The 26445-nt window shown below is 41.3% G+C and overlaps 1 protein-coding gene across 5 annotated transcripts in view; it reads right to left on the bottom strand.

Annotated features, from left to right (window-relative positions):
• The window catches only part of Tle4 (TLE family member 4, transcriptional corepressor), a 143115-nt gene that overhangs the window by 36593 nt on the left and 80077 nt on the right, over positions 1 to 26445 (bottom strand). Inside the window, exon 9 of one of the 5 annotated variants that reach the window (XM_042665576.1) lies at positions 18696 to 18850. The exons of the other annotated variants lie outside the window; for them this stretch is intronic. Within the exon in view, the coding sequence (XP_042521510.1) occupies positions 18836 to 18850 (15 nt within the window). The 3' untranslated portion in view covers positions 18696 to 18835. Of the gene's footprint in view, positions 1 to 18695; positions 18851 to 26445 lie in introns of those variants that run through there. 5 annotated transcript variants of the gene reach the window in all.

Genomic DNA, 26445 nt, shown 5'->3' with positions numbered 1-26445 from the left:
TCTCCATGGGAGAGGTAGACTGGGAACAACTCGGAAAGGGCTGAGTACTTCAGGTCCCAACCTTTGAATGAGGCTGTTTCAGGTCTATGAGGCAGCTAAGTTTGGGAGAAATAGAATGAGAGAGCAAGGCAGAGAGCATCATCTGGACTGGGTTATGACTTAAGAGACAAGCCAGCGAAGAATCAAGTCTAACGCCTGGGTAGTGGCTCTACACACGGCTGCTTATCAAGAGAACCTATGCCTAACATTTAAAAAACGAGGAGAAAGATTAGGAAGGGGAAGACAATTTTTTTTTAAAAAAGTCCAATTTTCCCTCCACCCCAGAGCAATCAAGCCAGTCTCTCTAGAGAGGGTAAGCCTGGGCAAAGGCCTAGGTATGGCCATTTTGAAAGCTCCCAGGTGATTTTGAAGTTGACAACTTCTGACCTAGGGCACATTCAGATAATGGAGGAGCCTCGAGATTGCTGTCAATTAGAACTCCTAATCAACTAGACCTGATTACCTATTAACACTGAATCACCTTGGAGATCTTTACAAGAGCACAATTAGGTCAGAGGAGGATCCTCCACTTCACCTCCCTGCAGTTCATCATGTCAGGACAAAGAAGTGGTAAGAAGTAACCTTTAAAATAACTGTTTGGAGGTGGGAAACAGGAAAAACAAAAACTCAATCACACCCTTGTCCTCACATGAGGCTAGCTAGCTAGCCACTCTACACATTTCTGAATGTTTGGATGCAGTGTTCCCATGAACGACTCTACAATGTGACAGCGATATAGTTTGAGTGCAATAATTAAAACAATGATCTCAATAAAGTGGGGGTATCATGAGATAATTGGCCATCCTCAGGATTTAAGCAAACTGTGTTGAACGCCAAGGACACTCCTTGCCAAGGTCAATTACAGTAATTGCTTATCTGAATTACATTATTGCTATTGTAAACTCTGCTTGATTTTAAAATAATTAATAGAATACATACCACAGGGAAATGACCTGAGAAGGAGTTCTTGCTGTTCTTGCTCAACTACTGGTCATTTAAGAATTTTTAATAATTAACATTTCAGAATCCTCCTATCCCATACCTTTAAATACATAGATCCTTATATCCCATACCTTTAAATACGTAGTTCTTTATATCCCATACTTTAAATACATAGTTCTTTGTATCTCATACCTTTAAATACACAGTTCTTTAGCTCATTAAGAGGTATTAGATAAGTGGCAAAGAAGTGGTCCATGGTAACATATAGAATAATAGGGTGTCTAATAAAATTAGAACAGAAAAACAGATATCCATGAGATGGTTGGCTGTGGTGTGTGTGTCCTCTAAAGGACCACATACTAGAAGCTAGGTCTCTTGAAGGGTGGTGAAACTCGTGTAGGGTATTCAGGTCACCAAGCGGCTGCCTTCCCAAAGGATGAAATGCAGTTCTTCCAAGAACGCGCTATTTAAGAAGGAGCGGCTCTGGCCCCGAGTCCCAGTGCTTCCTGTCTCGCCCTGCCATCTCTTGCATGTGCTCCTCCTGCAAACTGTGAGGTTCTCCTCAGGGGCTCATGAATGGATCCACTCCATCTTGGACTTTTAGCATCAAATCTCTAAGCCAAACCTCTTTCCTTTATGGAATACCAGCCTGTTGTGTAACAACAGAAAATAAGCTAACACACAACCCACGACTCTGTCAACTGCCCTTATTTTCCATCAGGACCTTCAAGGAGAGGTCATTAGTGTCTTTTGCAGAAACTGACTCTGTATTACATATAGCTTATGGGAAGATAGTTAGTCTTCTACATACCACTGTCAGCTTGTCTAGATTAACACTCAGGCTCAAATACCTTTGCCAGCTAGCAGAGAGTGTGGAAAAGCTTTGAAGACCAGAGGGGGAAACAGAATTTTTGACCTTCCTTCAGCTAATTGGAACGTATTTGGCAATCTAAGAGTATAAAAGTTCTTTTTAAGTTGTGATTAAACATCCAGACTTTGATGTTTTATACGGCATTCTCCCCCACTAATTAACTTCATTAGTGCAGTTAATTAGTGGGAAAGAATACCGTATAAAAACATCAAAGTCTGGAATGTTTAGTGTCACCATCAGTTCAACTAAATAGTAATAAAGAAATAATTTCTCAAAATGAATTTATGCATGCTCAGCACTTGTTTACAAGCTCAAAAGTGTATCACTGAGACATTTTTCCAACAGAACCCAAAGATCCTATCCACACTGCCGTCCGTACCCACAGCACCAGCACGCCATTTAATGCAGTGTGTGTAATTAAGTGGCCAAGAACGCCACATAAAGCAAAAGAGTTGAGAGACTTAATCATAGTTATGAAGACGGCCATAAATCTACCCTTACTGGGGATTGAAGGAAACGGGGAGCCCAAAGCAAATGGCCAAAGAACTGCAACATGAAAAGTACTCTAATTATGCGTTAGACACTGGGCTTAGTTTCAGCCTGGAGTAAACCAAAACCAAAACCAAAACCAAAAAAATGAGTCAGGCTATCAAAACAGTAACTACAAACAGCAGGGCTTTTCTCAAGCACTGGCAGAGGCCCCAAGGCCCCCCTGGAGCTCTGCTCTGGCAGACTCCCACAACACTGCCCTGGTGCAGACCGGCAGGGTGGGCGGGCCTTCCCAGGGTACCACACAGCGCTCGCTGCCACCAGGAACAGGGTCCTCTCCGGGTGGAAAGGATCGGGAGCCTCCAGCCCCACTAGTCAGGAGTTGTGGTCTGCTGTCCAGCCACCTTGTGAGAAACACACACCTCCGTCCAGTATGACCTCTTCAGACCTATGAGCTCAGAATCTGGACAGCAACCAGCACATGTGCTCTTTAAAGCTCCTCTGAAGTGGGAAAAGCTCTGGTCTACTTCAAGCCCCTCCTTTTATGTAGATGGAAACCTGAACCCAGGAGATGAGTCACATAAGGTTAGAAAGGGATGAACCTAATGATCCCAGAAGATAATGCTCTGATCGGAAGGATACCCTAGTTCCTAAGAGGAGGAGGAAATGAGGTCTACTTGCTGTAAAAAGCTATCAAGTGGTAACTTACAGCAGCAAGAAGCGAAGAAAGGAGGGCTCAAGAGAATGGCAGGAGGATGGCGGATGTGGGTTCAAACTAACTGGGCATAGGCCTTGGACTCTTGTCTAAAACGTATGACAGGAAGAAAGAAGGTAAAAGGAAGGGAAGGGAGGGGAAGGGAAGGGAGGGGAAGGGAGCTGAGGGATGGGGAAGGATAAGGAAGGGAGGAAAAGCTCTGAGGTCTCCACATGGGAAATTGTTTTTTATTATTATCATTTTTGTATTCACTGTGGTAGCACAGATGATTGATTGTACATGATGCAAGCTGCACACCTCCAAGGACACCATGAATATCATCAGCATCCACGGCCCGTGGGAACGGTGCTTCTGCACACCATGAACATCCGCATCCACAGCCCGTGGGAATGGTGCTTCTGAACACCATGAGCATCCGCATCCACGGCAAGTGGGAACGGTGCTTCTGCACACCTCCGAGGACACCATGAACATCATCAGCATCCACGGCCCGTGGGAACGGTGCTTCTGCACACCGTGAACATCAGCATCCACGGCCCGTGGGAACGGTGCTTCTGCACACCATGAACATCAGCATCCACGGCCCGTGGGAACGGTGCTTCTGCACACCTCCGAGGACACCATGAACATCATCAGCATCCACGGCCCGTAACCTGTGCTTCTGAACACCTCCGAGGACACCATGAACATCATCAGCATCCACGGCCCGTGGGAATGGTGCTTCTGCACACCATGAACATCAGCATCCACGGCCCGTGGGAACGGTGCTTCTGCACACCTCCGAGGACACCATGAATATCATCAGCATCCACGGCCCGTGGGAACAGTGCTTCTGCACACCATGAGCATCCGCATTCACGGCCCGTGGGAACAGTGCTTCTGCACACCGTGAACATCAGCATCCACGCCCGTAACCGGTGCTTCTGCACACCTCCGAGGACACCATGAACATCATCAGCATCCACGGCCTGTAACCTGTGCTTCTGAACACCTCCGAGGACACCATGAACATCATCAGCATCCACGGCCCGTGGGAACGGTGCTTCTGCACACCATGAGCATCCGCATCCACGGCCCGTGGGAACGGTGCTTCTGCACACCGTGAACATCAGCATCCACGGCCCGTAACCTGTGCTTCTGAACACCTCCGAGGGCACCATGAACATCATCAGCATCCACGGCCCGTGGGAACGGTGCTTCTGCACACCTCCGAGGACACCATGAACATCATCAGCATCCACGGCCCATGGGAACGGTGCTTCTGCACACCATGAGCATCCGCATCCACGGCCCGTGGGAACGGTGCTTCTGCACACCGTGAACATCAGCATCCACGGCCCGTAACCTGTGCTTCTGAACACCTCCGAGGGCACCATGAACATCATCAGCATCCACGGCCCGTGGGAACGGTGCTTCTGCACACCTCCGAGGACACCATGAACATCATCAGCATCCACGGCCCGTGGGAACGGTGCTTCTGCACACCATGAGCATCCGCATCCACGGCCCGTAGGACCCGTGCTTCCGCATATCTTTAGTTGGCCTCAGTGGAGCAGGGAACACGACACACTCACCACATCGTCTACGGTTGGAGTCAAAGGTCCATTAAGATGTAGGAGGAAAACAAAAATGTAAACTATATGAAAGCAAATGGCACCCATCCTGGAATAATTAACTACACAGCTCATACATCTCTTCCAGAAGATATGAGCTGCATGAGGGAACGGCACCTTTTCATCCTTTTTACCACTGTATTTCTCCAAACCTGAGTTTGGTGCTTGCACTTACTTGGCTCAGGACTAAAGAAGATTTTTGAAGCTGCCAATATGTAAGATGTGTGTCTTATTGTATGTAGGTGCTCACGGTACTAAAGCTCACGCAGCAATTACTACACTGGTGAGGAAACAAAACTGATAGATGAACTTTACTCTTGGGGTCTGCATGAGATTTCTAGAGCTACCATTAAGAAATTACCACATTCTCAGTGGTATAAAATGACAGATTTCTTATCTTGAGGTTCTGGACGCTAACTCCTATTCCAGTACAACCTTCATATAAACTTCATCATATTTATCAAGACCTTATCTTCCAAAAAGCCACATTCACAAATAGTAGGGATAAGAGCTGAAACTTATCTTTTTGAGGGACCATCAGGAACCAACGTAATAGACATCTTAATATTAACCACAGCAAAAAGCCAGACATAGCTTTGTGGCTCAAAAGAGATAAGAGTGCTAGCTTTGGGCAAAAAGGAGCTCAGGGACAGAGCCTAGGCCCAGAGTGCAAGCCCCAGGAATGGCAAACAAGCAAGCAGCCTTTTTGGTTCAGAGATTTGACAATCAGCCATGAAGCACGTGTTCTTGACCACAAAGAGATTCCACAAGAAAAATGTTCTAGAGTAGCCCCTTCGAGTAACAGTGACAAATGTCTCCACAGTGTCTCAGTAACTTCATTCCAGCCAGCTGTCTTACCAGGTCCATGTTTGGCCTCCATGTCAAGACAGAAGCACCGGCTAACCCCATCCTACTTGTCCGTGTCTCCCTCTTACTCCCTCCCCATAGAACCACTGACGGAACACGTACTACTCCGCCAAAAGAACCAAATTTACATGGCATGAGTTTATCATCATAAATCTAACTGTGCAAGTATTCACTGACTCAAAAATCTTGAATAAATGAAGACAGAAGCAGAAAGGATAAAGTAGCTGTTGTAAAAAAATGAAAACTATATATAGATATATATATATGTATGTCTCATGTTCTTGCGATATTGGTCTATTCAGTTAAGGATGAAGAATACATGAAAATTTTCTTCTTCTAAAATAATTTTTGAATGATACACCTGAATGATATGATCAATTTTGTTAACATCTCAATTATAAGACTTCAGATTTAACAGTACTTTTAGGTAATAAGTAAACTCAAGGCAATTTCAATTCAAGAAAAAGCTAAAAATCAGAAATCATACTCTCTTACATCCTAACACTCTTTCAAGCAGTTAAGTGTAATAACTTACATGTAGACATATGACCTTCTGTTCAATTGAAATGAGTTATCTTTAGATACTCTTTGATGACTATTCTTATGATTTAAATACCTCATAATAAAATCTTTCGCTTTGATTTGGTTTAGGAAAGTCGTGAATAACCCCCCTAACAACTGTGTTCTGGCACTCTTAAATTATATAATTCGCCAGGTTCAACTCTGCTGCTACAATTACTTTCAAAGAAGACGGTTATAATACATTATCATTACAGCTATACACTCCAAGCTGAATTTTCTTTGGCTGAATTCCTAACATTTTAATGCTGAAATTGATCTGTTTTAAAAACATCATGTGAAGGGTTTTTAAATACCATACATGCCCAAGCTCTTTATTTTAAATGCTTTAGAAATGAGCTTGCATAAACAGAAAAAAAAAATCTGTTCTTTAATCTAGCATTAAGCATATTTTAAAGAACAACAGGCATGTTTCCAAACAAACTACTGCAGTACACAAATTACCCAGCAGGACTGTGGATAACAACACTTCTCATATGGGTTTCAAACGATGAAAAAGCTGACATTTCTCCAAAGTTGTCTTGGAAACAATATTCTTTGTGTTATTTCAAACACAAAGGTGCGTATTTGGGCATGGGCTATTTCTTAGGAAGCATTCTAACATACGGGTTCTAGTATAGTAATGAGGAGATGCAGGGAAGAGGATTCAGGGGCTCAAATTATAAGGCATTTGCTTAGGCTGTGAGACCACAGGTCACAGTTTTCCCACTGGGAAAGATTTTCCTTCATCTCTAAGACCATGGTGGTAGCTAGACTGTAATAGCTCAATGTTTTACATCTTCTTTTACCTATATAACAAGTACTCGCCTTGGTCTATTTGATTTGGCCAACAGAACAAAAGAAAACCTGACCCAGCGGGCGCTTAGTCTCTATAGAAGATGCTCACTGACTTCGCTGATGTGGACTTCCCTTGATAGAACCTGTTACATCACTCGCACTCACTGCTAACAAAAGCTACGGGTTTGATACCCTTAGTACACAAGCACGAATTCAAACCACAAAAATTCACCCAAGAGCACTTGGTAAGATTAGCCTGAATTTCAGAAGAAAGATTATTGATGCTTCTGAGTTCCATAAATATAAAGAACCATCTATACCACTCCCTTCTGATTCTACAGGCCAAAGAACAACCATAATTTGGCCACAGATATAAAGAAGTGAAAACAATGGCAATGCTACAAAATTCTGAAGGAGAGCTGTGAGGATGCATTGGAACCCTTCTTGGATTATGTAGGCTCAATTTTATCACCAGGAAACAAATTTATCTCTGATTATATACTAATAAATTCAAGTAATCAGGACCTATGATTTCTACATTCCAATATTTAAAGGTATAAAAATTACCAGCATATCCAAATTAAAAGGACACTGAGATTCCAAATCATCCCAGTTAAAATCAAGAATATAAACAGTAACAGATCTAGCATGGATGTGGGGGGAAAAGGAACCCAAGTACACTACTGGTGGATATGTAAAACTAGTTCAAACACACGTAAAGCAATATAGAGGTTCCTCCAACAGACTAACCATAGAGCTAACCTATGATCCAGCCTGGCCACTTAGCCAAAGGACTCTATGGCATGGTACAGTAAAAACACCATCACAGCCATGCTCCTTGAAATACTATTCAACACAGCCAAGGTACAGAATCAGCCCAGCAGCCCCTCAATGGATGAATGAATCAAGGAAATGTGGTATATAAACAAAATGGATTTTACTCATCCATTAGGAAGAATGATATTGAATCATTTACAAAGAAATAAAAGGACCTGGGAAAAAATCATGTTACATGAAGTAAATCAAGCCCATAGATATATTTCCACTTATATGTGGAAACTAGAATTTATAAATATATATTTCAGGGCGGTATCCAAGTGTACGCAACATATTAACTGGAATATGGTAGATTCAGGGGAGAACTCAAATGATATAGTTCTTCAGAAAGTCTAACTCACAGCACAACAAAATAAACACCAGGAACCAGATACTGGAAAGGGGTTGGGGTAGGGCCAAGGGAAGGGGAATAGAACAAAGAAGAGGAAGATGAAAATTCAGTTATCAAGCTCACTGCATACTCTACAAAATTAAGAAAAATGAGCAAAGAGGTGATGGGAGGGGTAGGGACAATGAAGAACGGGGAAAACGGATCAAGATTGATGAACCTGACCCTATGCCACATTTTGTTGCACACCAACTCCCTTTGAACAAACTACTCAAAAATAGAAGTGTATAAAATCATATACCATCTTAGGAAAAGGAGGGTTCAGAACGAAGTGATCACAAAGAATGCACAAGGCCCAAGGCCTGGCTCCTACCAAGGGCTGGAGAACCTCCAGGCTTGGGCTAGAGTGTCTAGAAACTAACAGCGTATTCATTTCTTCTACCATGAACACCTTCAAAAGGTGGGAAATCATGAAAATGGCACTACCTGATTTCCATCTAGGACTGTAATGTTCAGCTTGCAAACAGTGTTTGGAGTTAGCCAGAACACTATTCTGAATATATGATGCAGTACATACTGAGAATTACTATAATGTAGGGCACTCTGAAAGGGACTTTAATTGTGCAAAGAGCCAATGAAATCGATGTTATCATTATTTTATTATTAAAATAGTTTTATTATTTATTATTCCTTCTATTAAAATAATCTAACTGGAAGAAATAAAGTTCCTTGCCAGGTCATCTATCTCTAGTCTGTAAAGGCTGTGATGTGAGCTCAGATCTATCCATCTGGATATTAAGCCATTATATCTTCCACTGTACTATGTTTTATTCATGGTTAAAACCATCATTCTTATATGGGAGGGGTGCTGATATACTTCTAACATATGATGTAAATTATAATTGTGAACAAAATATTTGATTTATATGTCTGAGGCATCTCTGACATTTTGTTCAGAATACTTCAATGTACAGAATAACATTTATCTCAAACTAACACTCTGAGGCTTTTGCATAGTAAGCGAGTGCTATTAAATATTAAATGAACAGAATATTTAATAGGATTCATCATATGGTACATCATAAACTTTAGGCTAGGAAGAAATGGAATGATCACGCAGTCTGAGCTTGTCATTTATTGATAAGAAAGTGAAGGAGTCTATGCAAGCTCCGGCAGGGCAGCAGATTCCTTAACTCCCACTCCCAGCCCTGTGCTCTCGCCTACATCCATGATTGGTTTTCCACTAATTCTAGATATTTTAAGAAAGTAATGAATGTACTCAGTGAGTTCGAGTATGGAACAAAAATAATTTTGGTGGCAACACAAGCAATAATTTATTTATCTATTGTGTCCTTTGCCAGACAGACCTTGGGGAGCAAAAGCAGTAGAGAATCCCATTCACTAGAGCACTGAAAACAGGAATCAATAGCAATTAACAGACCATCAAATATGGAATTAGTATAAAATCATCGTACCGTAATTCTTTACCGCTACTCAACCAAGGCATTCTAGTTTCAGGCACCTTTCAGGATGCCGGCTAGTCTTATCAAAGTGGCTGGTGGGGAAGTCTAAGACATCCTTCTCTCGCCTTACTTGTACTTCCACATGTGAAGCTAACACCAATGTTGAAGAGAAGCAAAGCGACGGAATAGGACTGGCACTGGTCATGATTAGCGAATGAAAGAGGAACTGGGAAACTGGCGAAGCTTCCAGTCATAAAGACGGGTAACGAAATCGACCCCAGTATTTTGGATTTACAAGATAACCTGCACATGCTTTACTGTTTTTAAATAAAGGTTGTTTAAATGAAGAATAAATTGAATTTCAAATAAATGCAGGAAACCGTGTAAGATGCTCCAGCAGGCCTTAGGTCCAAAGGCTTCTGTCAGGCATTAGGTCCCAATTCAGTATTTTCAGATTTTAATTTAACAGCATATAGCATTCCCGACTGAATTCCCTAAATCACCCTCAATAAATGGACCCAGCATTGGAAGCAGCTATTTCCATCTGTTCTTGAAGTCCCATGATGTCCTCTTTGGTGCCTGCAGGAGGAGGTGCTGGCAGGAGGGGGTAGCAGCAGGAGGAGGGAATGGCTGAAACACAAGTGGTTCCTACTTAATTATGAACTGAGGTCATAAAAAAAAATCCAGTGGTTCACGCCTGTAATACTATTCAGGAGGCTGAGGTCTGAGGATCACAGTTTGAAGCCAACTGGGGCAAGAAAATCCATGAGACTCCTATCTCCAATAAAGTACTCAGAAAAAGCTGGGAGTGGTGCTATGGCTCAAGCGGAGAGTGCTCACCTTGAGCACAAAGCAGCTCAGGGACAGCAGCCAGCAGGCCCGGAGTTGAGCCTGGGACTGACTAAAAAAAGGGGGAAGGAGGAGGAGGTGGAGGAGGAAGGGCAGGAGGAGGAGGAGAAGGAGGATTATTATTAAACTAAATACAGCTGGTATTATTTTAATTTCCTGAGCATTTTATGTATTTTAACTTAATGAGCTGGGCACTGGTGGCTCATGTCTATAATCCTAGCTACTCAGGAGGCTGAGATCTGAGGACTGAGATTCCAAGCCAGCATGAGCAGGGCAGTCCACGAGACTCTTATTTCCAATTAGCCACAGAAAATGTGGGACGTGGCGCTGTGGTTCCAGTGGTAGAGCACTTGCCTTGAGCAAAAGGAGCTCAGAGACAGCAGCCCAGGGCCAGAGTTCAAGCCCTAGGAACAGAAGAAGAAATTATTTTTTTCCTTACTTACCCATAAAATGAAAGTAGCCTTAGGCTAAAAGTCCTAAATCAGAGGATTCTATTACTGTAAAAATATCCCGATTAGTCCCCAACAAATTGATAAGTCTGTAAGTCTGTATGTTACTCTCTTTGTCAGATTTTTTTCTTCACCAGCATAAATTTTAATTAATCACTGAACAGATTTTGAGCTGTAAGATGAGGAGGATACATCTGCTGGACACGAGAAAGTTAACAGAAAAGCACACCACACAGGAGTGTGGGATGACATTGTAAAATGCTGGGTAGTAAAACTGGACTCTAAATCCACCGCTTCGAAGATTCACAGAGTTTGCATTCATTGCAAGAGAAAAAAATTACAAACTTACAAATTACAATAGCAGCATCTGCTGAGTTGGGATTTTTGTTGAGCCAGGCACGGAAGGGAAGAAGTGAGTATAATATCAGGCACCTCTTTAGTGAGAAAGGCACCTACGTCTCTAACTCCAACTTGGATTATACGACATAAAGTAACATCCAAGAGGTTCAAAACGACCTTGATGATACAGGCTCTGGAGTGTAACTGGGTTCCAATCAGCTGATCACTCACATCCTAGATGACACGGGGAACGTTACTTCCTTGCATTTTATCTCACTCTGCTCATCTGCAGTGAGGAGACAGCAGCAAACTTCACTTTAGTGGGCTGTTCCAAGGACTAACCACAGCGATGCTGTAAGAACCTGGGTAGCGTGGAATACACACAGCCACCGAACTAATTACCATTCCTTTGCGCAAGATCATAAAATGAGCAGGTAGCAGAGCTATCTGTAGAACTAAATAGGTACTCTATGAATTAACTCCTTTTCACTCTATAGTAAGCAGCCTTTGAGCTTTTCACAAGCCTGGAGGAGAGCAACTGTGGTCCAGCTAGCTCTCAGTGCCATCTAGAAAGGGTTTCCTGCCGTGGAAGAAAGCGTGAGGCATGATGAGGGCACTGAGAAAGGTGAGAATAATTATAAGAAGACCCCAAAGTGATGGGCAGCCCCACTGGTGGAGACAGAACCATAGACCCAACTTTCTCACTGGGAAAAGCATGCACAGGCAGAACTGGCGGCAAATGCCAATGGGGGCAGGCCAAGAACCACTCAGATGTGGCAGTGGCACGAACCTGGCATCGTCAGCCCCTGCCTCCACCATGGACTGGATTTCTGCATATTGTAGCTTGTGGTTTTGGTGGCTCACCATGAGTATAATCTATGTCACTACTGGTTTGTTTGTTTGTTTTAGGAAAAACTATTTTACTAAATACAAGGGAAACTTTCTAGGTATAAAATGGTAAAAAAAAAAAAAAAAAAAAAAAACTAAATCATGCAAAATAGAGACTCACAGCAGCTTCCATTTGGGGCTGGATTCTTGCCACAAGAGTATAAACTTCAATATGGATCTATGCGAGAATGAAAGGTAACCTACACTTTTGCAAGCACACTGTATCTATCATCCTAAAGGTAAGCAAGTATTTTAAAATTATTCACTGTCAAACACTTGTACAGTATTAGTTGTACATGTTTCAAAAGATGAGTAAATTATAAAAGGAAAATCTCTTGACATTAACTCGCATTCTCTTGCTTTAGTGAAATTGGGTCACATTCTGGACTGTTTTGGTTAGAGTATGTTATTTGGTTATAGAGAAAGAGTTACAATAATATTTGTTATTATCAGATCCCACCAAATAAACATAATACAATGAAAAATTAAGATCGGAATCTAAACAAAATGAGATCTTTAAAATTTTCATTCATTCCTTGTACAGAAGAGACCGCATAATTTCCTTTGATATTTGTTCTGAATATTTTGGTGATGTATCTTCCAAGTTCCTGAAAGCCAAATAATTTATAACAGGGTTTCTGAAACCATGCCCTTTTCTCGGGCTGCTGGCATTTACGGTGTGTTTTCACACATCTTGCGATGTTCTGAGACCATCTAAGTTGAATGGGATTATGTTTTCAAAGCATTCTAATTGAGTCCCTAGGCTGCGTGTTCTTCCCACCCTACCTGCCCTTCTCTTGCATTTGTTTCTAATTGTAGCTGTAGGAAGTTTTCACTTAAACCAGTCATTCCTCCTAATGTATTGGAGCCAGGTGCATGTAACGCCTCTTTCCCTTAGCTTTTTAAAGACATCTCTAAGAAACACAATTAGTGTTTAGTTTTCATGACTCTAGAACTGTGAATCCTTCTTTATCGAAGAGCTAAGCATGCAATGCGTCATCTTGTCAGGTGGATAGACTAATGAAAAGCTCAGGGATTCTCAAGCACAAACCCACTCCACAAAGGCTTCTTGGCTATCCATAGATACCACATTTTTTTTTTTTTTGCCAGTCCTGGGGCTTGAACTCAGGACCTGGGCACTATCCCTGAGCTTCATTTGCTCAAGGCTAGCACTCTACCATAGCACCACTTCCTGCTTTTTCTACTTATATGTACCAAGGAATCAAGCCCAGGGCTCTTTGCATGCTAGGCAAGTACTCTACCACTAAGCCACATTCCCAGCCCACAGATAGCACTTTTTGAAAAAAAAAGATCTAGTGGTAAGGATGGAGTATCACAAAGAGGATTTGATAGTTTCCAGCTCTTGTCTCACAAAAGCAGATCTTTCAAGAAGATTATTCTCTACAACCAGATGAGGTAATTCTCTTAAAAACAAATGAACAAAAAACCACCTAGATTTCTTTGAAAGATGTTCCCTAAAGCCTCTGCCAGAACAGCTCTGTTCCATGTGTGAAGCCGAATCCTTCCTGCTCAGATGCCCCTACAGCCTACACCCAGGAGAGGCAGGAGGTTGGCCTGCGGCCCCAGGCCGCCCTATTAAAAAGCTAGTCTCTCCCAATGAGGGTAAAGCACTGTGTGTCTTGTTTTCCATTGGCTCCTTTGTGCGTTCAAATAAGAAATCTGTTAGAATCTTGTTCCTTCGACTCTTGAGTATTCTGAATTTAGTTTTGGTTAGCCTCTCAGCATGGCTGTGAGCAGGGTCCTCTCACTGTGAGGCTCTGGAAGCCAACTGTAAACAACTGATCACTGAAAGGGCATGTGGAGGGAGGGAGGGAGGGAGGGAGGCAAGCAGGCAGGCAAGGGAAGTATTTCAACATTCTAAAAAAGCACACATCGTTTTTAAAAAAGGCTCTCACAGACTGCTAATAGAGTATGTAAAGCTAGTGTCTACTAAAAACACAGCAACGAGGGTTTACATTCAGAAGTACTTCTCAAATGAGGACGGGGACACAGTGTTTAGTGTCCACTGCTGGACGCAGGTCAACTATCCCCCAGGACTCTTGAATGCTGCTCTCAGCCAATGCCCACACCCAGCCCTACTCTTAATGCCACAGAGTCCGGGGTTAATGCAGCCGGAAGAAAACGAGCTGCAAACACATCAGTACTACAGTGAGGAGCTGCGTGCTCTTTCCCCCAAACAGCCAACCTTATTGACAGGGATTAGGTGTACGAGTAGGAAAATAATGGAACGAGGCAAGATCTCTCCTGTTCAACAAGCATCTGCTGGGTATACTCCTTCCCCATACAATTAGACGAATGCAGCACCGTTACAGTTTATAGTGCTGGAAGGAGACGTCCATTTTACAGATAATCTGACATGAAAATAAAAGAGACTCTGCAAAACACAAGGTAACGCTGAGACCACAGTCCTCGGGCTACTCATTCAGCTCGTGCAAGGGTAGTTATTAGCTTCTCCCACCAGCAGGAGAGTGCCTTTTAAACCAGGATTTAGAATGACAAGAACCTACAAGGTTCACCCCATTTGGTCTCTGATTTCATCTGTTACGAGTGGCAAGTGGTTTTGCTGAAGAAAAAAAAAAACCCAAAACATAAAAGTCATAGTGTCAGCCCAGGCTGAACTATGCTGAAGCATAAAATCCCCTCTGGAATTAACTATGTGCTCCAATTAGCTGAAGCTAATTTTAAACCATGTACATGTAGCCAATCCATTTTGTAGATTTGGGTTTTTTTTTCTTGCAGCAAAAATTTTAATCCTGGAATAGATTCTCCACCACCACTTGGCACATTTCTAGCTTGCTTCTTTCTGCTGTCAGTCTGGTGCTTGTGAAGCACAAATTAATATAAATATTAACTCCAAAAGAAGGAAGGAAACCCAGTCGTTTGCAATTGCCCATAGTGCATTCTTAGTAAACCAGAAACAAGAAGCACCTATGTCAGGCACCTCCTCATACACAGCTTGCCCAGATTCGCAAGGTTGTAATGCCAGAGGGGGATTCGAACTTTTTTTTTTTTTTACTGCCATCTGCCTAGGATCTTGCTGCAATTCACAATGTGTCACTTGCACAGACGTGCACAGGTCCTGACACAAGCCACTTACCAACCTTTAGAAATGCATTTCAAACAGTGCTGCAAGAATCACCTTGCATCACCCTTTACAAGGCTGTTATTTCAACTTCAAGAGCACAGCAAACATGAGTATGTGCATGAGTAGTGGGAAAGGAGGGGGAGGGAAGAGGAGGCAGATCATTTCTGTAAAACAGACTCTTCCAGAATATGCTTACCCTTGCAGCCTGGGCCAGGGCCTCAGGGCACAGTGTACCAATCTATTTGTTTTGGACTGAGTAAATTTCTCTTGAACTCATTCTTTCACTTGTGAGCTTTTATTGTGTTTTTGCTCAGGGTTTCTCATAATTCTGGAGTCATGCTGAGACAAGTATAAGGAGTCTCCCCCTTTCCCTTTTCTTTTAGCTTGCTAAGGATGATAAACTTCTTGCCTTACTGTCTACTCAAGATTTCTAACTTGCACGATTTCCCTACCTCCTTCCCCTGTGTACTAAACCCTGGGAGATATAGTAACTCCTTAACTGCCCAGATGCACTTGTCTTCACGAGAGCATGAATTCAAGATCTAGGTCGCTCCATGGGACCCCGTGATGTTGAAACAAAAACATAGCCTAATATTTAAATATTTAATATTTAAATATTTAAACCTTCGGCACATAAAATCTGTATTTCTAATTATACTGCAGTGACACAACCATAGAATGTAAATCCAAACTTCCCAAGCCATAACTGGATTACAGGTGGTACAATGACTAAAACAATCTACAAGCTGTACTTTTAACATAAATTCCTATGCTTTCTGACTACAGGTCCTTAAGGAACTTAAAGGTGGTCCCAAGAACTATGTTAATCAAAACATATTCACAAAGATACAATCTGTTCCTTTTGTCACTAGTAGGGGAACCCAATGATGAGCTGCAGAGCAGAAGAAAGAGGAGCCTCCTCCTTGTTTTGAGTACAATAGTACCCTCAGAGCGCTGGACCAAAGTGTGAGACTCAACACTCAGACTTTGCTCAAGTTTTCTATTCATTCAGATATATGTCTAGCAAACACTTCATGGTCATTAGTGGAATTGCACTACTTCAGAGGGCAATTTAACTACCTAAATATATTTTCTATCTATTCTTGTTCATGTTCCCCCCCCCTCCCTCGCCTTAACCACTTCTTCCAAAGCCTTTACTTTCCTGGGAAGGCAAATTCTGTGACAATTTCCAATGTGGTGCTTCTAGACCACTGCAACAGATGTACAGAGATGAATCCTTCAGAAGGGATCTTACTCTGAAGCTTACCCACCTCCCCTGACCACCTATGCACAGGAGACAAACTCCTTAGCATATGAGTAGATACTGAAAGGGAACGTCCACTCCTGGGCATTTTAAAGGGAGAAATACGCACACTACCCTCAGCCAAGAAGACTCTGTTTTGGTTTGGGATAGGGAAATCCATGCGCAAATGAGGCTGGGGAAGACTAAATGCAAAATGAAATCTTCAAACAGGACCGCTGCTTCTCCGACACTCCATCATTTCCAGTCACACCATGTTGTCCAGTAACCTGCATTGATAATTCCTCATGAATAAAACGCCTGCATAATCATCTGCAGCTATGTTGTTGACATGCTTTTGCTATTTCACTAAAAATACCATTAATTTTCTGGCTTCACAACAGCTGAGCTACTCTCCATTTGAATATACAAAGGAGTATTTTGTTTAAACCAAATTAAAAGTGTTCCAGTAAATGACTTCCATTTTGCTAGCTATATTATTTCAGCATATACGGTTCTTCTTAATCCTCCCTACCTTGACTCATGCCTGTCACCTCCCCTACCCAAAACAGTTGCACTATTAAAAACAAAATTAAAAGTTGAGTACAGAGAACCAGAAATGGAGTGTTTCTGTGGTAACATTTCCGGCCAACAGTAAACCCGACAGGCACACTAAGTAGAGTGTGGATTTCGGAAGGTTATGGCATGTGATCTCCTTAGTTCTCCCATGCCTACCAGCCAAACTATGAAACCAGCAATCTATTTTACAGTTTGGTATTTGAAAACAGACACAGACACACACGTGCCCATACACACGTGCACACCTACCCCCCCGCCACACACACACACAAATACACCTTCCAGTTCCCATCGAGATAAGTTCCTTCTGCCATCCTCCATTTAAGTCAGAATGAAAACCACTGCTCCTGCCAAGCCCTCCTGGCATCTCACCACTTTATTTGTTCCCATTTGTATCTAATGCTTTTGTCAACAGTTCAACAAAAGTCAAAGCAAACAACCCACTGCAAACACTGAGGGTAACAGCAACAAGCATGAATCTTTACAATGATCCAGCCCAGCTGCTCAGAGATCATCTGAGCTGCTTTCATTTACAACAATGTCAACAAAAGGCTGAAACCCAATAACGAGATGGGTCAATACGGCCACTGTATACCCTCTGGAGGAAGAAACACTGCTCACCTTCTTTGCTGCTTCAGCAAACATGCAGAATAACTCAGTCAGATGGACAAGTGCTTGTCTAATCATTTGCTGTGTGAATTATTCAACGGCTTTTCACATAAACTACTAAACAGGGCTCTTCAAATATTTCTGCAGCACTTCCAGCTGTCTGACCACAGAAGTGCACAAAAGGAACAAAGGCAGATGGAAACAGAAATCATGACCCGAGTTAGTTCTCAGTGATAATCTCTAGCTAAGAAACCTGAGTCTTCATGACTAATCCTTTGCCTGTGGTTTTTACCACCACCCAAGCTTCCCAAGGGAGCAGCCTAAGGAGGAGACCGAGGCAGGGGTGGGGTGGAACAGCACTGCAGAGCTCCAGAATGCCACCACCCTCACTCAACTTTTGTTGTCTGCCCATTTCACAACCACTTTCAATGAGTAAGACAGGTGTTTAGAATTGTAAAAAAAAGTCTTTCAAAGCATAGCTAGACATTTGTAAACGGGCTGAAGAGCAGTTTGAAGTACCTGTTCCTAAAGACTGCATCTATTAGAATAGGACCAGAAAAATGTAACCATACAAGACACACGGTGAATTGAGTACTGCAAGCCCAAAGGACCTGAGCTCCCATTTTAGGGTTCATCCATTCTTTGGGGAGGGGCGCTGTCCAGGGGCATATTAAGCTGATGATTTAAGAACAACTTTTAAGGAAAGTGTCTCCAAGAAATCTTGGGGAGAACCCGGCAGATTCCAGCAATGGAGTAGGCTTGATGATTTTAAACTAAAACTCCATTCTTTCATCATCACAAAGGTATATATTTGTAAATGAGAAGCAAACTTTTTACTTATATATTTTTGTACATTTGTATAAACTGGTTCAACCACTTTGGAAAACAGTATGGAGGTTCCTCAAAAGACTCCACATAGAGCTCCCCTATGACCCAATAATCCCACTTTTGGGCATGTACCCAAACGACCACAAACAAGACCGTACTAAAGCGACCAGCACAACTATGTTTATTGCAGCATTATTTACCATAGCTAAGATATGGAACCAAACTCAGATGCCCCTCAGTAGATGAATGGATCATCACGGTATTTTCATAAATGGAGATAGCTTTCCAATAAATATGCAGTGAAGACTTCCCTTTGGAGTCCATCCTTGTAGATGCAATGCTGCGTTGACTCAACTACAGTCTGGTATCAGGCACAGTTTTTGGTAGCCCCATCATAAAATGTAGAAAGTCTTCCTCTAGTAAACCTTTCATTCATGATAACACTGCATACAGAAGAAAAGCATATCAAAATATTCAATCTCCCCTTGAAACACTTTCATGAATCCACATGTTCACCATACTAATGAAAACTGCATTTCTTTGCATTTAATTTTTACTTCTAAAACTATTTTTAGAAAGGCCAAAAGAATAGACTTTAAGAGTAACTGCTGTTTGCCAAGTTCACACGTACATGAGGAACAAAAGAGCAGAATGCCAGAGACCTTGTGCCTTCTAGACTAAGTGTGTGTTCTTCTTTGTCGAGCACATAAATGCCCATACTACAAAATTACTGCTTTTATGACACTTATTTGTCGAAGTCAGATGAAGCAAAAACAACGGAGACTCATAGTCGAACTCCTTTGCTCTCCTCACTACACAACAGGTGGCTTAGTGAGCGCCATTTATTTCTATGGAATTTTTACCACCCATTGCAAAGGGTGAGGAAGTGTTAGTTCTTGAAAAAAAGGACTGAGCTTTCAAAAAACAATAGTTCAGGATGGAAAAAACACCATTTGAGAATACCACTTCTTTTTAAAGGTCTCTAATGATGCCCATACCTTCTGTCTCTGGGGCTAGTTTCAAATAACTAGAAGTTGGTAACATCAAAAATCTATCTGAAGTTGAGGGTACGGCTCAAGTGGTGGTGTGTTTACTTAGCATGTGCCCAGGCCCTAGGTTCAATCTATAGTACCTAAATACACACACACACACACACACACACACATATCTTTGAAAAGAGAAACTGCTATCTGAACTGCATGAAAGAAGCTATAAAAATTGTTATTGTTTATTTTTAAGCCAGAGAAACCAACTCAAAGGCAAAAGAGGGTATTCAAAATATCAGGTAACACACTGGTTAGCTCTGGAGTCCAACTGTTTTGAAGATTCCTACAGAACACACTCTGAACTCGAGTAAAAGGTATGCATCAAGACAGGGAGTCTACAGACTGTTGCCACTGGCATTACTGTCAGTATTTGCTAAAGGCTCCATGTTTGCACGCATTTGCACATCAACCCTGGCAGCTTCCTGGGAAGACTTGCTGTCATAGCTAGTTCCCCAATCATCATAAACTAGTTTTATATGCACATTTTTTAAAGAATTCAGGACTCACAGGAAGCTCAGAGAAATGAAGAGGAACAATCCATTAATATATTTTATTCTACACAGAAGGCATCCTATCTCAGTTCTGCACTTTAACAGAAAAACGATTTGAGGAAAGGGATTGTATCTAATCTTTACTCTGCACCCAATGCAGGCCTGTTTGCCTTCTAGCTGCCAAGCCGATAACTACTAACTTTAAATATTTTATTTAGACTACACTGCTCAATTTTCAAGTTTACCTATTAATACTGACAGGTTTCAAGAGTCTAGAACCATTCCAATACTTTTTGGTTAATTGTCTCTAACAGGAAAATCAAGACTATCTCTCACTACAGAAGTGCAGCTGTGTCTTTGAGAGCCAAAGGATGTGAATGGAGAGTTTACAACTAATTCTCCCTACTCAAAAGCCTTTCAGTATACAATGGTAATTAAGCAAATAAAACTGTTATAGGGATACTTTTATCCTAATATTAATTAATCAAATTAAATCAAATTAAATAATTTTGATTATTAAATATTGTTGAGACAAAGTCCTGCGGTAGGTAGCCCAAGCTGGCCTTAAAATTGTGATCCTCCTGTCCCAGATTCCAGTTAGCCTCATTGGTGTGTACCCTCCTCTTGCCCACCTGAACTAAAATTTTACTCTAAATGTTTTTTAAGAAGATTAAATCCATCATGAGATGTTTCATATTCTTCTTTCATTCCTGCTCAAGAAGAAATTCATAAGAATGGTAAGAGAGGGAAAAGAAGTGTGAGAAGGAAGAAAAGTAGTACAAAAGAGACAAGAATTAAACATGAAAGGGTGAGCAAAAAAAAAAAAAAAAAAAGAAAAGACTATCTATCTAGTCAAGTGACCGGGGTAACTACAGAGTGTACAGCCCTGCTGAAACCTGGAGGTTTGAAAAGGGGAAAGGGAAGAATTAAATAGGTCAAACCTGTTGAGAGTACAATCACCAAAATACTGTTCCCAATTATTTCCTTATGTAATCATAGTTTATATTTTATTCTCCTAAAAGGAAAAAAAATGTCACCAGCTTAAGAATTTATCAAATGGGGGGGGGGGGGTGGTACCAGGTAGCTCTTGCCTATAATCCTAGCTACTCAGAAGGCTGAGATCTGAGGATTACAGTTTGAAGCCAGCCCAGGCAGCCCAAGTCTGTGAGACTCTTCTCTCCAATGACCTTCCAAATGGTCAGACATGGAGCTGTGGGCTCAAGTTACTGAGGATCCTTGAGCACAAATGAAGCTCAGGGATACATCCTAGGTCCTGAGTTCAAGCCCCAGGATGGCCCCTCCTTCACACACACACACACACACACACACAATTCTCCCAAAGTCACTCTAGGCTTCTATCAAAGTTTATTATCAAAACAGATACCAGAACCCTAAGCATCCAATTGAGTCTCTCACTCTGACCAGTGATACATCACTGTGGTTTACTAACAACCTCTGGAGCACAGACTGAGCCAAAGACTAGAATAGCTAAGCACTTCCTAGTTCCTGTTAACTGCGGTATAAACACAAGTGATTATTTCAATTTTCTCTGCAGAATTTTTTTTTCAGGGCAGCCCAATAAACTCAGTAATGTCAAGACTTACGAAGTTTTTTTCTTTATTCATTTCCCCATGCACCAGAAAGTAAGCTAATAACATCCCACCGCGAGTGCTGTCAAGCTAAATCCCTCTACCGCTGAATGCACTACCCCAGATAAATCTCCCTTCTCTTTCCATTCCAACATTCACTGTAGGGCAAAGCCCTGGGGACAGCTCCAGATTACCCTTCTACACGCAGTGTCACAGGCACAAGCCCGAGTGGCCCAATCAGTGCCAAGAAAAGAACAAACTAAAAAAGATTAATTCACAGATGTTCATGCATTTCACATACACTGTGCCCCATGGTCCGTTGCTAGGGCAACAGGAGACCACCAGTGCGAGCTTTATTGGCTTTATGAAGTGCATCTCGGGGACTATAGTCCGAGAAATGCTGCATCATAATGGGGTGCTTTTCTGAAGCCTTGTTTTGTGTTTACCCACGTTTAACCTTCTGAGTATTAGAAAGAGCATTATGTATAGCCTTCATACCTACCCCCCCCCCCCCCGTCCCCCCACCACCACCAAATGCCTCAACTTTTTATCTAGAACCATTCAAATCCATCACCTTGTGTTCCGGTTTTGGAAGACAACACATTAAACTGCTCAATGAGACCAAGGAAGGGGGTGGGGGGCGGCAGGGAGGAGAAAACCACTTAGATAGTGCTGTTGTGGTACAGTCCTTTGTTTTCTCTACATCGAGAAAGCGTGTGTGCTTTTGAATGTCAGGAGCCAGCTTTAACCAGACGCAGCAGAAGCAGCAGAGCTCATCAGGCCTGTTTTCCAGAGCCCTTCAAGGGGGACCACCTGTGAGGATGGGGGTGTTCTGTGTCTCCACCGCTCTGGTAGTTTCTATGGCTACATGTGGCTTACTGGGCATTTAATAGCCGGCATATGAACCTGAGAAACTGCATTTCATTTTTTTCAAATTTGTCTTTAATGGTTCCACATGGCTAGTGGCGACCACACTGGACAAAAGAGTCTTAGGTAACTACAGAAGTTGCTAAAAAAGATGTCTCTTCATGCTTTTCTGCCTAATTCATCCATATCTAACTTCAAGCAGTCATTCATCGGACGTTCCTGTCACTGCTGCTACTGCTAACTGTGCCAGCAGCAAAGGCCCCTCAGCACAGGCTCAATCAGCCTGGACCTTTGTAAAACAGCCCCCCTCTAAGCACTCCCCCGCCTCCCCTTGCCCACTCAGGGTGGGAGGTTAAAATCACAAATGTCACAACTCTCAGGGCAGCAGCACAGATCAAGTGTTAAACTAGAAGGAAGGAGGAAGCGGGGGCAAATAGAGGCTGGTGGGGGCTAGGGAGGGTCTGAAATGAAGAGGAGAAAATAAAGCCAGTGAATAGATCAATAGAAGCAACAGCTTACATTCAGATCCACAGGAGAAAGAACACACCAAGACAATCACTTCCTGGGAAAAGCTCCAGCCTCATGAGAATTTACTCTGCTCCTTTATGTGACAACCAGCCCTTTTGTGGCACTGGGCTTCCTGACTGACAGGGACCCAGGACCCCTTAATAGGATTTCCATATTATTTCCAACACCTGCCCAGAAGTTATTTGTTTACATTGAAGGAGGCAAGATTCTCAAATCAGACATCTGCGTCTAGTTCAGGCATATCTTAGGAAACCATCTAGAAAGCAGCTTTGTTACCATGGTGACATTTTTATTTTCCTCCTTTAGTTGGCTCAAAACATTAGCATTTCCAATTTTATTTTGTTGTTCAAAAGGCCAAATGTCGCTCAAGAAAGCAGAAGTTAAAAGAAAGTTAAATGGAATTCTTGAATTTCTCGAATGATTAAAATGACCATAGGAGGAGTAATTTTTTTTGAAAACACGAAGTGTTATGATGTTGTTCGCGGCAGAGGCCCTCTCTCATTGGGTCGCATCATTTACTTGCTAACTTCCCTTCCACAAGGGTTTCCTCTTCTACTCAAATGTGAAATTAAAACAACCACCAACTTCAAAATGAAATTTAAGACTCCTTCAGGGCATGATATAATTAAATAAGAGGCTGTTTCCATGAAAAAGAATTCTTCATACTCAACCTGTCATGCACTCTATCTTAAAAAAATTTCACTTACAACAAGAATACTTAAGCCATTTTAACTTCCACCTGGCTGCCTTCAATTCAGTGCAAGGGGAAGGGGAAGGGGAGGAAAGGGCAAGCTTTTCAGCAAGAAGGGTGCAAGGCATGGAAGTGGATTACACGTGGGTCCATTGTTCTAGTTCTAGTGGAGCAAACCTAGAAGCATTACTGACCTCAGAAGCAAAGAAAGAATGGTACTTACCCATCAATGGAAAAATTATCTCATGCAAACCAATTACAATGCCAACGTTTCTTTTTCCCAAAGTGGTTTTTAAAGAACCATTCTTTTTTTTTAAATTTGGAAATAAATCAGCGGGTTTGTATGAAAGAACCATCTAATAAAGTTGAATCAGCATAACTTATTTTGTTCACTATTTGGACAGTATTTATTAGTGTTCAACTCTAACGTGAAGTTCTGATTAGCCATATCTAAGCAGCATTACTTTGTCTTGAAATTGCATCATGTTCATTAAAAGCAAGCTAATTCAAAACAATCAAAATCTCAGAAAATACTAGTTAGCTCAGAAAAACTTCTGTTCTATTGTTGCCTTGTGAATCTGAAGAATTATGTTCAGTTGTCACAGTGTCACAGTAACAATTAGACAGACCTCTTCAAGCCCAAAATTACATGAGGCTGATAGTAGCAACCAAGTACAGAGCTTCTATACCCAAAGGATATTTGAGTTACTTCGCACTACCACAGAACAAAATATATGAGATGGGCAGGGGTATTGCAGAAATTCAAGAAACCAAGAAAAAAGAACATTAGGTTTTCCTCTAGGTGATTTTATGATTTTTCCCCCCAGAGTAAATGAGGGTTATTATAAAAAACATAAATGAAGATGATCATTTTTGAAAATAATTTGATTGGGAATAACATTTTGAGAAACAAATGCTCCTGAGATTCAAATGCCAACTATGAATATGTTTCATTTAACATTTTTAGAAAAACTTTATGGTATAATATTTTTCCAGGAGATGAAATACATTCTAATTAAGAAAGATAAAAAAAAAACCCATCAAGATGAAAATGTCTGTTAACTAAAGGGTAAAGGAATGAAACCACTTTTGCCAAAATCAGCTGGGAAAGGGGGAACTGACAAGCCGCCTGGCCCTATTAATTAATATTTGTTCTGCTTCAGCAGTCTGCGGCGGCGGGTGCGCGAAACAAGCTTGTCTCCCCCAGTCACATCATTAATCCACTCATGCTCACCACCTGAGGACCAGCTATGCCCTAAAGACATTTATTCATCTGTTAGGCAAACAAACAATTACAACACATTTTCGGGAATTAGGGCACCTGTTACATTTACACGGCTTACACGCCTAGAGGCAGGGATCAATTAATAACGAACAAATTACTACATCATAAACCAATACAACAAAAAAAGCTCCTAATTATTCTTTGATAAGGTAACTCCAAACAGTAAAATCAATGATTTTTTTTTTAAAAGTGCCTTTAAAAGTATTAAAAAAAAAAAACAACAGTAAGGTTAAAGCAATTCAAATCATATGTTGGCAAATTAAAAGCTGTATGATTACATGTTTTCAAGGCAAACCTTACCTTAAACATTTAACTATCCCATCCATTTCCCAAACTATCCATCACTTCCCAAATGAAATACCATTACCACTGAATTTACTTGGTTGATAAGATGTCCAATTTTATTGCCAAAACCACTTCTTAATTTATATATCCTATGGTATAAAACTTTTGCTTTATAACTCATTTCAACAAGGAGAACGAATCAAACATAGTAATTACATTCTAATGGTTGAAAGAATATTAAGAATCATAACTTGGAGATCCATAGTTGTTAAGTGACTTGGCCACTGATACAGTTTACCTAGTAGTAGACAGCCTGGTTAAAGAACCTGGGACACCATTCCTGGAGAATGTTCACATTCTGGATGTATCGGGACACCATCTTAAGAGTGTCAAGAACATTCCGTTCACACCAGGAAGAGCTTTTTCTTATGATGCAAGGATAAAGTCTGTTTACATGCACACGTTGGTGATGAACAGAAAAGTTGAATTTTATAAATAATGAATACCAGTTTAAAAAAAAAGAAAATCTAGAAATTTATGCTGATTATCAGTAAAGTTCTGTGTATGCTTTTCACATAGTCTATGATATACTGGAAGTTCAATCCATGTCCAAACTTTATTGCGTAAGATAAGCTTTGAAAGCACTGATCTAAAAAATACGTAAGAACATCTACTGCCTAGATTCCTCATGCTTCAACGGAATACACTTTTAGCTCCTTCAAGGCAAGAATGGAAAAAAGGGGGGAAAAAAAATCAAAGATTTATTTTAAAAGAATTATAGCAGAATTAAATTGTGTTGTAAGAAAAAAATTTAAAGTGAGACTCTTGATTGAGAGACCTGAAAGTTATGACAACAAAATAGAACAATGGCTCTATCCAGATCACAACTTCCAGCAAATAATTGCTTTGAAACAATGTATAAACTGAGTAGAGGTTGGGTATATGAAGAGATCAGGAATTATTTTTTCCTAAGTGATAAAAACATTATTGTTATCTAAAAATATATCATTTACAGAAATGTAGTTATTGTATACAATTAAGGTTATGAAGAAAAAATACACAATATATGGAACTTGCTTTAAGCAGCAAATAAATATGGAAGCTCCTGAACACAGACCTTGGACATATGGAAGTTCTATTCTTCATTCTTTGTAGAATGTTTCTAATTTTTAATAACAGAGTGAGACAGAGTCACTTAAAGAGCTCTCCTTCAGGATGGCGCCAGCTAGGTGACCTTGAGGAGTCAGACCTGCCTC

Source organism: Dipodomys spectabilis, unplaced genomic scaffold, assembly GCF_019054845.1.
Source record: "Dipodomys spectabilis isolate Male_0828 unplaced genomic scaffold, ASM1905484v1 ptg000335l, whole genome shotgun sequence".
NCBI lineage: Eukaryota > Metazoa > Chordata > Mammalia > Rodentia > Heteromyidae > Dipodomys > Dipodomys spectabilis.
This window is presented reverse-complemented; position numbering and strand designations above follow the sequence as displayed.